Source organism: Brachypodium distachyon, chromosome 1, assembly GCF_000005505.3.
Source record: "Brachypodium distachyon strain Bd21 chromosome 1, Brachypodium_distachyon_v3.0, whole genome shotgun sequence".
In the NCBI taxonomy this organism is placed as follows: domain Eukaryota; kingdom Viridiplantae; phylum Streptophyta; class Magnoliopsida; order Poales; family Poaceae; genus Brachypodium; species Brachypodium distachyon.
The window spans coordinates 67,965,381-67,980,659 of NC_016131.3; the positions used below are offsets into that span (position 1 = coordinate 67,965,381).

General features: G+C 50.8%; 3 protein-coding genes across 4 annotated transcripts; 1 reads left to right on the forward strand and 2 right to left on the reverse strand.

The window, feature by feature from the left end:
- Positions 1-2,364: 2,364 nt before the first annotated feature.
- Positions 2,365-3,715, forward strand: LOC100835604 (calcium uniporter protein 2, mitochondrial). Its single transcript, XM_003561818.4, has one exon. It carries the CDS (start codon positions 2,463-2,465, stop codon positions 3,537-3,539), a length of 1,077 nt encoding a protein of 358 aa, XP_003561866.1. The 5' UTR covers positions 2,365-2,462; the 3' UTR covers positions 3,540-3,715.
- Positions 3,716-3,855: 140 nt separating this feature from the next.
- LOC100835911 (pathogenesis-related protein 5) lies at positions 3,856-5,213 on the reverse strand. Of its 2 annotated transcripts, none has more exons than XM_010231905.3 (2): positions 4,936-5,213; positions 3,856-4,828 (listed from the first exon to the last, which is right to left on the reverse strand). In XM_010231905.3, the coding sequence occupies exons 1-2, from the start codon at positions 4,973-4,975 to the stop codon at positions 4,065-4,067; spliced, it is 804 nt and encodes a 267-aa protein (XP_010230207.2). In that variant the 5' UTR covers positions 4,976-5,213; the 3' UTR covers positions 3,856-4,064. The 2 variants fall into 2 exon arrangements, with proteins under 2 accessions (XP_010230207.2, XP_014751947.1); XM_014896461.2 differs by having other exon boundaries at positions 3,856-4,825; positions 4,936-5,162.
- A 6,060-nt stretch (positions 5,214-11,273) lies between these two features.
- LOC100836523 (serine/threonine receptor-like kinase NFP) lies at positions 11,274-13,511 on the reverse strand. The gene has a single exon (XM_014896509.2). The coding sequence runs from the start codon at positions 13,391-13,393 to the stop codon at positions 11,474-11,476; it is 1,920 nt and encodes a 639-aa protein (XP_014751995.1). The 5' UTR covers positions 13,394-13,511; the 3' UTR covers positions 11,274-11,473.
- Between the last annotated feature and the right edge of the window lie 1,768 nt (positions 13,512-15,279).

The window sequence follows — 15,279 nt, forward strand, 5'->3', positions numbered from 1 at the left end:
CGGTCAGCCTCATTCATGGGTTGGGGAAAATTGTGGCGAAAGTGTTGGCGATCCGGCTTGCGAATAGACTCCCGAAAATGGTGGGTTCGCACCAAAGTGCCTTCACATGGGGTAGATGTCTTCATGACAATTTTGCCATGGTGCAAGCCTCTGCTAGATTTCTTGCATGCCAGTGGACGCGCTTCGGTCCTCCTCAAGTTAGACATCACTAAGGCATTTGATTCCCTTTGCTGGGCATTCCTTCTTGATGTTCTTATCAAAATGGGCTTCGGTAGGAAGTGGACGAGCTGGATATGTCGCCTTTTGGGTACTGCGTCTACTTGAGTCTTGTTGAATGGAAATCCTAGAGGGAAGCATCAGCGTGGACTCCGACAAGGGGATCCCCTGCCACCAATGCTGTTCGTGATTGCCATGGATGTTCCGAATTCTCTTTTGGTGAGTGCCACGGATGCTGGGGTGCTTTCAGCTTGTGGTCTGAATAGAAGAACATCCATTTTCGCCGATGATGTGGTGTTGTTTATTTCGCCGGAAGTCTAGGGCATCCAGAACTGCTTGGCTCTGCTTCTGGATTTCGATGAGGCTTCAGGGCTTCGGGTTAACATTGCCAAATCTGCTGCCCATTTCATAAAATGCCCAGATACTCAGATTGAAATGGTGAAGTTAGAGCTACATTGTCAAACTGCTGCACTTCCTTGTACATACCTCGGACTGCCTCTTGGTATTCGTCGTGTCTTGGCAGCCCAGTTGCAAGCACAAGTGGACAAGGTAGGAAATAAGCTTCAGAGTTGGAGAGCATCGATGCTCACTAATGGTGGGCGATTGGTGCTGGTCAAAACTGTCCTGTGCGCAATTCCAATCTATGCAATGCTATCTCTGGACCTTCCTTTGCGCACGATTGCAGCGATTGAGAAGATCTGTAGGGGTTTCTTGTGGAAGGGCAGAAAAGAGGTAAAGGGTGCGCATTGCCTAGTTGATTGGCAGTCGGTCTGCATGCCAAAGCGTCTTGGGGGACTTGGTATCCCTAACCTGAAGATTCTGAACACTGCACTCCGTGCTAAGTGGTGTTGGCTTCGGCGTGTTGATCCTGAGAAACCTTTGCAGCAATTCAATCTCAACATTCTGAGCGAAGCTGAGGATATCTTCAAAGCTGGCACCACGTCCACTGTCCGTGATGGGCATGAAACTCTATTCTGGCATGATCCATGGCTCCGAGGTGAAAGAATGGAGGATGTTGCCCCTCATCTTTTCGATGCCAGACCGCGTGATTTGGAGATGATCACAATGGCTGAGGGGATGAACAACAACGATTGGATTCATGGCATAAACCCTAATCTCTCGGCGGAGGGTATGCAAGAGCTGCTATTCATGTGGGATTGGGTGGCTGAGTTCAATTTGTGTGAGGGGAATGATGAGTTTAGTTGGAAATGGACGGAATCTGGGAAATTCACAGTTAGATCAGCGTATCTGGCTATGTTTGAAGGAAGAACTGAGTTCGAGGGGCACGATCTGATCTGGACCTCTAAGGCTCCTGCAAAGTGCAGAATTTTTCTGTGGCTGGCTTGTCGAAAAAGATGTTTGACGGCTGATCGTTTGCAGCGACGAGGCATGGACCACCTGAGAGCTTGCCCACTGTGTGATCAAGTGTTTGAAACCATTGATCATTTTGTTTTCAGCTGCGTTGTGGCTCGACAAGTTTGGACTTTCTTTCTTCGCATGTGGGATCATCAGAATTTCTTGCCGAACCAGGACTCTGAACTTGCAGGGTGGTCGTCTTCCATACAGCTACCGAGAAAGAGGAAGAAAGTTCTGGCTACGAAGTGCACGCTGGTTTGATGGACGATTTGGAAACATCGAAATGACGTGGTGTTTGAGGGTGCAAATGCGAGTGGTAGAGACATCATTAACGATGTTGAGAAAGAGTTAGTTGCTTGGCATAGAGCGAACCTGTTAGAAGAGAGATAACGGTCAAGATGAGTTGTTGTCGTGGAGAGATACCGACTAATGTAACATAACAATCTGTATTGTTTCATCGCAGTTTCTTTCTTCTATAAATGCATGTGTATTCTAGAAAAAAAAGGATAAAAAATAAAAGAGATGAACCAACGTTGGTTTCTTTGGATGCCCCATCTTATTTGCGTGACCAGATCATCTCCCAGGAACGAAATGTCACGTTTTTGTGCGGCGCTGACCAAGCCAAAAACTTGCAGCACGTATACGTGTCATCGACATCTCGATTAGTCAGCAGTAATGAATTACGGAGTACTAGTACTAGCGAGTAACGTGTTCCTGACTTCCTATCCGCCGCGTCACATCCATCCAGTATAAATACCGGCCCCGAACATCTCATCGAGTAATCCACCGAACATCTTGACGCCTGCAGCCAGCCATCTCTCCTCTCATCTCTGTCACGCAACACAGAGTCTCAGTAGTAAAACCCGTGCCCGACAGGCAAAGAACTTCAAATGGCATTCTGCCAAACGATAGCGCGTAGCCTACGGGCAGGCAGGAACGCGGCCGCGGCCGTGCCGCTGCCGAAGCCTCCGCCTCCCATTGTTCCCAGCCCGGCGCGACGGACGCTGCCGATAGTGCCCGCGGCCGTGGAAGACTGCCCGCCTCTCGCATTCCTGCGGCCCCGCCCAGCCACGGTCCGCGCCTACTCCACCGTGTCCGTCCCGCTCCCGCACCACTGCTTCCCCGCGTTCCCCGTCGGCGACAAGCTGTTTGACGGCCTCCGCCTCAACGGGCTCATCACGCCGCCCAGCGCCGTGGCTTGGACGGCGCCTGATCATCATCAGGAGACGTCGGGCGTGACGCTGCAGGAGGCCAGGAAGGTGGCGAGGGCGGCGGAGATGGAGCTGGCGCGCGCCACGCTGAGATCCAACACCGAGAGCGTCGTGTCCGGGTCGGCATACGCCGCGCTCTGCGTGGACATGGCCGGCGGCGCCGAGGCCGGCGGGCGCAGGCTGGCCAGGGCGCTCGACGATGCCGGCGTCGTCATCGTCCTCGGCGACGCCGTCTTCCTCCGCCCCGACATGGTGGCCAAAGCCATCGGGACCATCCTTCCTGGGGCCGCTCGAGGCGACGAGGCGCGGCGCGTGCTGCGCGAGAAGAAAGAGCTGGAGGCGATGGAGGCAGAGAAGGCGGCCATCGACGCGAGGGCCGCGGCCCAGGTGCGCGGGGAGCTGTGGTGCGGGCTGGGCCTCCTGGCGGCGCAGACGCTGGGCTTCATGCGGCTCACCTTCTGGGAGCTGTCGTGGGACGTCATGGAGCCCGTCTGCTTCTTCGTCACGTCGCTCTACTTCATGTCCGGGTACGCCTTCTTCATGCGCACGGCCGCGGAGCCGTCCTTCGAGGGGTTCTACCGGAGCCGCTTCGAGTCGAGGCGGCGCCGCCTCATGCGGGACCGCCGGTTCGACGTCGCCCGGTACAACGCTCTCAAGCACGGCGCGGGGTCCGCCGGTTATGCGGGGCAGAGCGATCCCCTGTTCAGGCACGTCACGCCATCATCGTGTACATCAGTGGCGGCGTCGGTCCTCTAGGAAACTCTGTTTCGTGTTAACTAGTTTGAGACGTGTATAGATTGTAGAGTCCGGTGCTTGTCAGGGTTGGATCAGGTGGTCCGTGTCGCACGGTCAAATTCACTCATCGTTTGAGTTTGTTTGCCAAATTCACAGTTTTTATCGTGAAAACTTGAACGAACTTTACATGCTGAAAAGGGGAACGTGCACGTTTCGGGCTTGGCTCATCCGCTCATGGGCCAACTATCCTTCCCGGGATGAAAACATGGAGAATAATCACTTGGAGCCGTTCATCAAACCCAAAACTCACTTTTGTTTTTAAACAACGAATAGCTAATGAGGAGAATGACAATTATTTAGAAACGGAGGGAGTAGTAGTTAACCAGGCTTCAGTGATTCGGATGCATACATCGAGAACCCAGAGACCGACACGACACCATAACGAATAGCTAATACTCCTATGTTTTTTGTAAACAACGAATAGCTGATCAAGAGAATGCTACTTTAGGCGGACGATCAGGAGAGCAACGACGGAGGACGACACGACTACTGCTGCTGCACGGGGCAGAAGGTGATGAGGTACTGCGCTCCGGTGCCGCACGTGAAGGTGCTGGTGGCGTCGTCGTACGCGTAGCTGTAGGCCGCGGGGCACGCCGCCTTGAACAGCCTCGAGTACTCGGTGGGCCCGCAGCTGTCAGGGCCCCCGTGCGCGCCCGTGCAGCAGTACTCGGCCGTCCCGAACGCCTCGCACGCGCTCCTGCACGCCACCGTCGTCGCGCCGCCCTGTTCGCCTTCCTTCCCACCGGCGGCAGCCGGCACCTGCAGCTCCGCGGGGCACATCGCGTTCACGTCGCCGACGCACCCGGCGTAGCCGCACGTCGCGCCGTTCACCCGGTCGCCCGCCGTGGCCGCCACGCCGATGCCGACGTTGTAGCCGTCCACCAGGCTCACGTCGTAGAAGTCCTTGCCGTCGGCGCCCCCCAGCGTGAACTCGGCCAGCGTCACGGGCGTCGCCCCGCCCAGGGAGCAGCGCGCCGCGCCGCCGCAGTCGCCCGTGGCGCAGGCCAGGGACGAGTCCCCGGAGGCGACGCAGCCCGTGCGCGCCCATAAGCGGCCCGACCAGCCCGCCGGGCCCGGGAACGACACGCTGGCGCCCGGCGAGAGCTCGAAGCCGCCTCCCCCGATGGCCGCGCCGCTGTTGCCCGACAATGTGGCCGGCCAGATCGTGCTCGTGCAGTTGTTCCGCAGCGTGAAGACCGTCGTGCCGGCTGCCTCGGCACCCGGCTGTACTTGCCACCAGCTGATCCCTGCTGATGCACAACGCAGATTTTGAACATATGAATACGATGCACACGACATCGCTGAATGTCGTGTCGTGACTAAAGTTCTAGTAAACGATAGTAACTTGCAGACGTACCGATGAGGAGCAGAAGGGCCCGGATCCGTGCGGCTTCCATCGGAACTGTTTCTGCTGATCCAGCCACAAGAGCTTGTTGGTTGGCGATGGCAGCGGATGATCTCTTGGACGATGCGTGCGCGCTGCAGCTAGAAGATGAACAGGTAAGTTGTGGTGTGGAAGCAATTGGCCGGATACTTTTCTTAATTGTGATATATATACAGACGTATGCGATATATCGGGAGATTGATAGGTGGGAAACTCGGGAGCTTATATCGGGGTTCGTTGAGAATTTGGAGGAAGGCACGACCAACGCCCAATGTCATGTCCAACTCATGCCATGACCCCTCTACGCGTAAATTTAGGTGCAGTGGCTTGGATTAATCGGCGCATTGCTTCAGCTGTGATGGTAGTGGCGCTTTAGTTCAGGCAAGAAATCCGTAAGAGAGGAGAATACTGATAGCCATGCCATGTTTAAAGAGGCGGTTACCAAGACCTTTGATTCGGAAAATGTTGCCGTCTTGGAAACTTATCGAGAACTCTATGGAACGGACATAGGCAGTAAAACGACTAGCGGGCGGCCGTGCCAGCCAACGGCCCCAATATGGAAATTTACCGTTTTCATAACCGCTTGACCCTAATTAGGAAACCACCCCAAATCGGGCGTCCAACCCCCGGCTGCGTCGCGCACGTGGTGTGTGAACCCGCCGATGTCCGAAAAATCAAGCGCGTCGCGCTCCCACAAATTAGGTAATTTTCTGATTAGCTAATTAGGGTACCTCTAACAAGGAGAAGTCTTGCGTGTTCGATGTCTCAAGTGCATGCACGTCGATTTATTTCGGTTTAACTGTTTAAAATGTCATAATTTTCAAACTGAGTATTGGAATTACGATCCGTTTTCACTACTAGCTCTATCGTGACGAGATCTTCAAAACTAGATCTCACTTGGATATATTTTGACAAATATTTCCTGAAAAGCAACTTTTGTGTTAAATGGTGGAATTTTTTGTCCTTTTATGCAACTTTGTCTGGAGTGCTACATTGGAGCGAAAGTTGATATAGAAAAGACAAAGTTGTCGACAAAATGAGTCAAAGCAATACACTGAAAATTTGACAACATAAAGCAACATTGGAGTGATAGTAACTCGTTATTGCAAAGTCGTTTGTAGAGGATCAAAAGTTGTTTTCATACTAGCAATTTTGTTGATGTGTTGGCAGTTTTATCATTAGCGCTAGCAATTTTCTTTTCTATGCCAACAACTCTTCACATAATAATTGTTGTTGTTCTAGAAAACAACAGTAGTACGGGGTGCCAATGCTCGATGGCTCAAGTGCGAGAATAATATGTAGGGTGTGTACGCCGGCCTTATAGCGAAGGTCGCCGTACACTTGGACAAGTTTGACAGGTCGATATTTTTTGAATAGGTTCGGTCGACTCTGCGGCCACGACTTAGTCCTATGTTAGGAGAGGCTTCGAGGGGGTCGTTAGCCGGGTGTTTGGGCCGAACTCGTCTTTCCAAATCACCTATGGCGAGAGATCTCTAGGGGCCGCCTCGGACTTGGGATGAACTTGTCTTCCCAAGTAGCGAGGTTGGGATACCCTCGAGATTCTAACCCGATCCCTCTACTTCGAGTCGAGGTCGTACTAGACGGCTCGGAACCTCGAAACTAGGCTTCCCAAGTCGCGTTCCCGAGGTCGAGCCGAGACTAAGCTCGACCCAAGCACTCGAGAGCAGGCTCCTTAGGTTGCTCCAGCCCTCTCCCCTTTGATCTTATTCCAATGGAGAGTAAATGATACATGTCCCCATGGGGGGTATTTATAGCTTAGGTGTCCATGACAAAAAACCATGGCTACCCTTGAGGGAGAGGGAAAGTGAGGGCAAGTGGTAAACTCCTTCCTACACCTTTCTTGGTTCCTACTCAAGCTCCACTTTTGTGATTTTGACCGGTTTTTGGGATTTGTTGACTTAGTCGTCGCCACGTAGGATTATGGCCCGGCCCATGTAAGGATTTTATTATATTACAACGATAACAACTTTGGCTACTACACTGGCAACTTTGACTCACGTACTACCGACTTTCATCGCTATATCGGCAACTTTGACTCACATACTACCGACTTTGGTTGCTATACCGGCAACTTTCAATGTCACACTATCAACTTTGGTCGCTATACCGGCAACTTTGACTATCTAGCAATTTCGGTTGGTATACCGGCGGTAACTTTGACTCACATACTACCAACTTTGAATGTTGTTTGTGCAACTGTCACTTACATGATAGTACTTCATACTGGCAATTTTGATGCGCATACTAGTAACTTTGGTATTTATATCGGAAACTATACACATACTAGCAAATTTGGCTACTATGCGGACGCTATGGGGACAACTTTTACTGACATACTTGCACCTTTGACTATTACGCGAACAATTTTGACTCACATACTAGCAACTTTGACTATTACGTTGACAATTTTGACTCACATACTAACAACTTCGGTCTCTGTATCAGCAAATTTGGCTATTATACCGACAACTTTCACTCACATACTAGCAATTTTGGTTTATATACCGGCAACGTTAACTACCATACTAGCAACTTTGACAACGTTCTAGCAGTTATTGCTCTTGTACCGCCAACTTTTGCTCCTCTAACAGTTATGATTTTGCTCCACTGTAACAACTATCACTCAATCACAAATAACTTCCTTGTGACTTTGTGCAGTTTTTCGCTAATGTGTCGGCAACTTTGACTGATGTGCTACAACAAGGTCACCAATAACAGCAAATTTGACTCACATAATAGCAACTTTGGCTTCTATATTGGCAACTTTGACTTATATAATAGGTTTTTGTTCCAGTTTAACAACTTTCATCCGGTCACAAATAATTTAGGTGTGTTTGATGGCAACTTTGACTACTATACTAACAAATTTGACTATCATGCTAGCAACTTTGTCTCATATACCTGCATTTCTTGTTCCATATTATCAACTTAGGTTTTTATGCTAACAAATTTTACTCTTACACTAACAACTTTGGATCCTATATTAGCAAATTTGTCTCTTTCGATAGCAATTTTTTCTCCACTCTAGCAACTTTCGCTTCATCACAAATAACTTTGGCCTGCCTTGATGGAAAATTTGTTGATGTATTGGCGCCTTTGTCTTCCGTGGAGGCAATTTTGACTGTCATACTAACAACTATTGCCCACATAATAGCATTTTTTTCTAAATCTGACAACTTTGTCTATGTTCTTGCAACGTTGATAGGCGTAACAATTTTGGATCAAAAAGCAACAACGATGAATATTTTAACAACTAAACAATAATATCTAGCAACTAAGCACACATTTTAGCAACTTTATAGGACAAGTAAAATTGTGACATGCAACTAACCAGCAATCCCCTATCCCCTCACCTCTCTTTCCTTCTTGGGCTAGAGGCTAGAGCCCACCTCTCTCACACACTTATTTTCTTTCCTTCATGGGCCATACCTCCCCGTCCTGGCCCATCAAGTGGAGAACTACGTAATCTCTCGTCATCCTCGTTGCTTCCACCTCCAGAAAGCTCCACTGCATGCTGGTTGTCGAACTCTTCTTCGATTCTCTCGTTCCCATACGTTTTTCCTCAAATTGATGCATGGGAATTGTCTCCCTTCACCCCACAGACCGATTCTGCCCTTCAACTCTCTGTTTCATCTCCTAAATCCTTCCCAATTTGTAATTGAAGGCTGCAAGGAGGGGAAGGAGGAGGGAGGCTGCGGCGGTTGCGAAGAGGAGGAGGGAGACCGTGGCGGCTGCGAGGAGGAGGACGGCCGCGACGCGAGGAGGCAGACAGCAACAGAGAGTGCAGCGGTGAGGAGACCCAAGCGCAGGCAAGGCGGCAAGTAGGAAGAACTGGAGGGACAGGAAGGGCGCGGTTGCGCGAGGTTGCTGATCGGGACCAAAGGGAGCAGCAGCGGGAGGCAGGGGAGGGAGGAGGAGGAGAGAGAGCAGGCTGGGGGCGACGGAGAGGAAGGGGAGCACGCGGGTCGTTCGGGGCACCTGGTCGGGACTCGGGAACACGCGGGCCGTTCAACGAGTGTGCGCCCGTTCGTTGAAAAAAGTGCAGCTGCATTTTTTAGCGCTTGGGTAAATTATATATATACCACTGAGAACGTGGTCCGTTCCAAATATATCACTAATTTTTTCCCCAGCTCCTAATGTAAATTTAACCTTGCCACCAGTTCCAAATATAGCATTACCACCAATTGAACATTAAAACGCTTCTGGAAAGACCGATTTGCCCTTTGTGTTGATCTCTATAGATACCTCGGTAATCCATGCATGCGTGGATATTTCCAAAAAAATTAACATAAAACTTCAATAATACATTTTAAACATATTGCGTCATCGTTACCTAGGGATTTAAGTGGAATCCTACCTGAGTCCCAGTGTCCCAATAATACTTCTAGTGCGTTAGGTATTTAATTCAGACCCACTTGACACCCTACCGTTACCATTTTCATCGAAAACGACGCGAAAAACTAATTTTCAGGGAAGCAACAAAGAACAACATAGTGAACCCTCGCAGTTTAGACAAGATTAGCTACTCCACTCTCAATATTGTGACATAACAAAGAAATTGATCGGACATGGGGGCCTATTATCTTGAACCTGGATAATTTGGTCTGCTAAGTTCGCACGGTATTCTCTCGTCGCCTGTAGTTTTTAAGTCGATCATGCGACGATGGTTGCACGAAGAGCATGTGCTCCTAGATGCAAATAAAACGATTCTTCAAAAACTCAAAATAATTTACACAGGTAAATAACCCTAATCTTGCCGATGAGGTCTTCGGCAATTTCCTCGATTCACCTCGTTCGTTCGCACACTACCTTCTTTGGTGCTACTCACGTTTCAAGCATGAAGAGAAAGAAGACGTTGGAGTACACGAAAAAGATGAAGGAGATGACCACACAAATGTAGTGCATTTTGTAACACATGACGAGCCAAAAGGGTGTCATCATTGTCTCGTTGCAAACACGTGCCATCTAATTTTTGGATTTTGTGGAAATATTTTTGGCATTGATGATTTTTTTAAAGAGAGAGAAGGGGCTTCTAGCAAAAAAAACCCGAAGGAAACAGTAAGGCAAGACACATGTACCCTGGAATTACAGAAACAACCTCACGGAACAGCAAATATAACAACAAGGTCCTTTCTGTAAAGCGTCATCTTTGTATCCTTTGTCTTCATGGCAGTGCTTCGCTTGCTAGAGAATAGAATGAAGTTACAGTCCTATAGTGCATCACGCGTCCGTCATTGATGAGGCCTCATTAGTGGCAGACAAGAAAGGCCAACCACTGACGAGGGGTAATCAACGACGAGCAGAAGAGGCCCGTCACTAATGAGGGGTCATCTCAGACCTTTTCGGCCCGTCACTGAGGCCTGTCACTGACAGTGTGCCACCTATATTGCGTTTTGTAGTAGTGATCTAGTCTTGCAGAAATCAGCAAGCTCTTCTCATGCTAGAAGATCCCCAGCCGATACTCGTTCAACCTGAAGTGTCCAACGATCCTCTGTGTTGCGATAAAACACAACTATGGTGCATTTCTGGAGGAAATAGTAGGCAAACTTAGTTACAGTACATTTTTTCGGTACACTTTTTTTTACGGGTAGTTTTTTTTTCGGTACACGGGTCAAATGCCTCGATGACGACGAGAATGGAATGGATTAGCGCAGGCCTGCAAGGTTGCAACCATTCTGGCTTGGTGCACATGCATCTCGGTCCTGTGCGGCCATATGCAACCATTGTGGCTTGCAGCACATCTCGGCCCTGTGAGGCCATAGAGAGAACACCACAGGCCCATAGCAGCCTCGCATCGGACTTCCTCTGAGCTCACCAGGCAAGGTCTTGCGGCCCAGAGTTGGTCTTGGCTGTTTGGTAATCGCTCGCAGGCTCGCAACCGTCCGACGCTTCACGCTTCGGCGATCGAACCGGTTGCAAGAGCCGAGGCCCATGAGGCCATGACAGTGCTAATTGCCGTCGAGATATGACGGGATTCAGAATAGATTTGTGTTATTTTAGTGGCGTCAGGATTGAACAAGTTGTCGCCAATCGTCACTTACGCGTACTCCTTGTCTGAATCATTATTCGGTGAGTCCTTGTCTATCACAATTCACAACCTCCTAGTCTGAACACAATACATTCGCATCCGGATTTAAATAGCTTAATAGCAGCGCGCATAAACAACCTGAAAGATACTAAGCACAGAGACAGAGAATCTTGCAGATCAATCTACAGATAAGAACAGAGAATGAAACTAGTACTATACAAGGGACGATGATGGTAGTATTATCCAATTGCAGTTGCAAAGGTGCGACAAAATGTCATCTTTGTGTACAAAGTGAAGCAAAATATTGTACTACAATACATGACACAGCATTCTTCATAAAATGAACCAAAATACTGCTCGCAGCATGCAAACACACATTCACAAAAATGAAGCATGCTGAGTAGCTAGGAAGCTAACGAAGAAAATTAGTTGCTAAACCCTGTTCTGTAACCTGTTTCGATCTTATCGGGCGGCCACCTCATTGACGATCCCCATGTTGTCCTCCGAGCTGACCTGCCAGAGCTTCTCGAACGCGTCTCCCACGGGCAACGGCTGCACCAGCATCGAGAGGCTGAACACGACGTCAGCCATCTTGGGCCGCCGCGCCGCGTCCTCCTCCGTGCAAGCCCTCGCCATGCCGGCCAAGCTAAGGGCCGCGTCCATGTGGAACTCGCTCCCGAGGGCCGGGTCCATCCACTTCCTGAGCCTGGCGTCCCTCTTGTCCCCGGCTTCCAGCACCGCACGGATGTCCCTCCACAGCATGCCGATCTCGGCGCCGACCCGCGCCTCCATGGCCCTCCTGCCGGAGAGAAGCTCGAGGATCAGCAGGCCGAAGGCGAACACGTCGCTGCTCGTGTCCGCGGCGTCGGCCATCGCCGGCGTGGCCACCGAGAAGTTGGATATCTTGGCCCTGAAGTCCGCGGTGAGGAGGATGTTCCGTGCACGGACGTCGCCGTGCACCATGCTCGGCAGCGTGTGCTCGTGCATGTAGAGCAGCCCGTTGGCGACGTCGAACGCGATGCCCAGCCTCTGGTTCCACGAGAGAGTGTCTACGGAGCTCGACGACGACGATGACGACGGCAGCGAGGACGGAGGTTTCTGGTAAAGCCACTTGTCGAGGGAACCCTTCTCCGCGAACTCGTACACGAGGAAGGTGTAGTCCCCTTCCGTGCCGAAGGATATGCCGGCGAGCTTGATCAGGCTGGCATGGTTGACCATCTGCGTCATCCTCATCTCGGCTGAGACGTCGCCTTTCGCCGGCTTCACCGCGAACATCTCCCCGTCGAGCTTGGCACGGTAGTAGGAAGAGCCGATCCTGCACCGTTCGTCCAAATTCATCGTGGCTTCCATGATCTCGTCGGCCCCGAAGACGATGGGCTTGTCGATGAACTGCGACACGCTGGTGATGATCTTGTCCCCGCCCCCGTTCATCATGCGAGCGAGTGAACTGCTGCTTTGAAGCCCGTAGTTGTGCTGCTGCTGGTGCTTGTGCCAAGAAAGCTTCGGGGTCGCGTACGGGGAACCCAATTGCACCACTGTCTCCTTCTTCTTGCGGTACCTCCGGTACGCGAAGGCCGCCACGCACAGGGCGGCGAACGCGACGAGAGACCCCGCGACGCCGGCCGCTACGGCGACACCCCGGCCGCGCTTGTTTGCACCAGAACCATCCGCGCTAGCGTCGTAGCGCAGCGGAGGAAGCTTCGGCGGCTGCGACACCGGGATCAGCATCGGCTGTGCCGTCGGGGAGGTGAATTCGGTGGTGACGTTGTTGGCCTCGGCGATGTCGCTCTTGGAGGAGTTCATCAGCGTGCTCACCGTGGACATGTCGTCCTCTGGCCGCCACAGGTAAGTGATGTGGTACCGGATCCCGCCGGCCCGCTCCGCCTGCGTCGGGCACCGGCAGAAGAGCGGCACGGTGACCTCCTCCGGGGCCTGGAGGCGAGTGGCCGGCGCCTGCGGGTTCAGCTGCTGCATGATGTTGAAGTCCGTGAGGTTCTCGAACGCGGTGAGCGCGAGCGCGTAGTAAGTGTCGCCGTCCTGGATTGGGTACGTCACGTTGGCGAAGGACCGGTTGCCCGTGCAGCCGCACTCGACGGGCACGAGCAGCGGCTGGTCCGGCAGCAGCACCCCGTCCTTGGCGGTCAGGTTATTGGCGCTGGCGATCATCGCCCGGCTCACGCCGAAGAGGTCCGAGATGCTGCCCAGGCCCAAGAACCCCGGGGATTGCGTCCGGTACACGACGAACGTGTCGCACGGCGCCGGAACGTCGCAGGCGAAGCGCTCGGTGCCATTGGCGACATCCTGGGCTTCGCTGCAACGGAAGATGAGGACGACAACGAGGAGGAGGAGGAGCAAAGGGCAGCCGAAACGGCGGTGTTCCATTTGGCGCCCTGTGTGTGTGTTGCGAAGCGAATCGCAGCGGTGGTGGGAAGTGGACGAAGGCGAGGGCTCGATTTCTAGTACCGCTCCAGTGCGTAGCCAGTAACGTGCAGCGCTGCACAGCTTCATGGTTGTGCGAGTCAACCGCGGTGGCCCGTTTTTGTCGTGGCTCTGGCGCTTTTGATTCGCGATTGAGATGCCATTTCTTTCTCGTGTGCCTGCACTAGATTCGATTAGTTTGTGGCACGCATCATATGATCGATCTCAGTTGTTAAAACACCGGACTATTTGTTTACTGCGACGGCGACGAAATATGAGACAGCTAGTATCAGTATGTTCTGCAGGTGGCTGCTTATATTTTGAAATAACTGAATGTAGTAGCTTTCAGGGCCGAATGATTGCAGTGGGAAACAACGGAACGGTTCTGCCGTCTCCTGATTTGGGGAAAATACCTGTCAGGTATGATAATATTACAAGAGTGTCGTTTTCAGGACAAGGAAATAGGGATTATGCTATGTTTAGCATTAACCAAGTGCAAATAAACTAGTAGCACTAGTACGAGTACATGATATCCAACCAGTTATAGATGCGCCCGATAGAAATGTGCGATTTGTTTTTTTTATTATGAAAGCGGGCTTTTCCCTCAAGGAAACCATAAGTCTTTACATAAATAGTCTGGCTTAACACATCACCACAAGTCTGGCTTAGGCTATCTAATCGAAACCATCCTCCCACAACAACCCTGTCATGCGAACTGAGCCTATCTCAAGTGGTTGGTTCCTTGTGGTGGAATCAGCCCACCCAGGTTCAAGTTCTATGACAGGTTTAACCGGCCGCTTGTGGTCGGAGATGCTCATAGAGCTAGGGTGTGCGTGTGTGTGACGAAGATGATCTGCCGGCGGTCCAGTCTCTTTGCAGACCATCCCATGAGTCAATCATAGAGCATACAGTAAAAAATATAGATGAAGGGTCATGTGGCAACTTATAGCGAAAACAAGCATCATTTTGTGTTTTCCGTAATGTCCACATAACAGCCGCCACCCCAACTAACACCAAGTTCATGTCTCGCTTACTGAATCGTAAGACCCATTTATCTAACAACTCTCGAAAACAGCTCGGAGCCCATGACAGTAGGCAAGTATCAAATATCTCCTGTACTTGACAGGGAGTAGTTTTGAAGCCCAAAGCTGCATTGCACAATGCGGACATAGCTATCTAAATAGCAGGAGAAGAGCAGATGAACAATGATTTCCTGTCTTGTGCGATTTGTTTAGCAGTAAAGTAATACTAGTACCTGGATGCGGTAATGCAGCTACTCCATTTGGCACTGGGTACCATCTCATGGCAAACCTGGAGGTTTTGTTGGGTGGAGTGACAACAATAAGAATTGACATTATTCACAAATCTCGAGGCAGGTTTCATATTCATAAATCACGCACAATGCAATAGTGCTATACGTATGAAGTAATCCGTACGATTTCAGTACGACAGCAGAATGTCAACCTCTCAAGATGGCTCAAGTTCCACAGGACAGACGAGATTGGAGGTGGCTCAATCCGACCAGAGTTGCACGGGCTGAATTAGCTGGGTCAAGTAGGACTAAATAGGACGGACTAAGTACGATCCTCTCTGACTTGGGAGTTGGGAGGGCTCATCTTAGAAGTAACGTAAGAGTCAATTAGACTTTTGATGACATGGAATGATATTAAATAAATAAAAAGGAAGCCGGTAACTAGATGTACTCAGCCTTACTTCAGAGCTTTTTTTAAAAAAAAAGAAAAGAGGACAGCCTTACTTAGGAGTAAGCCCAGCCTGCTACACAACCCAAATCCTCCTAGTGGGCCGAAGGCCCGAAGTAGATGCTAGTTTTCCCTCAAAAAAAGCTGTGT

Coding starts and splice junctions, on each gene's coding strand:
- LOC100835604 (XM_003561818.4), top strand. CDS start 2,463: ATGGCATTCTGCCAAACGATAGCGCGTAGCCTACGGGCAGGCAGGAAC.
- LOC100835911 (XM_010231905.3), bottom strand. CDS start 4,975: ATGGAAGCCGCACGGATCCGGGCCCTTCTGCTCCTCATCG. Junction 4,829..4,935: donor GGCCCTTCTGCTCCTCATCG/GTACGTCTGCAA, acceptor GTTGTGCATCAG/CAGGGATCAGCTGGTGGCAA.
- LOC100836523 (XM_014896509.2), bottom strand. CDS start 13,393: ATGGAACACCGCCGTTTCGGCTGCCCTTTGCTCCTCCTCCTCCTCGTT.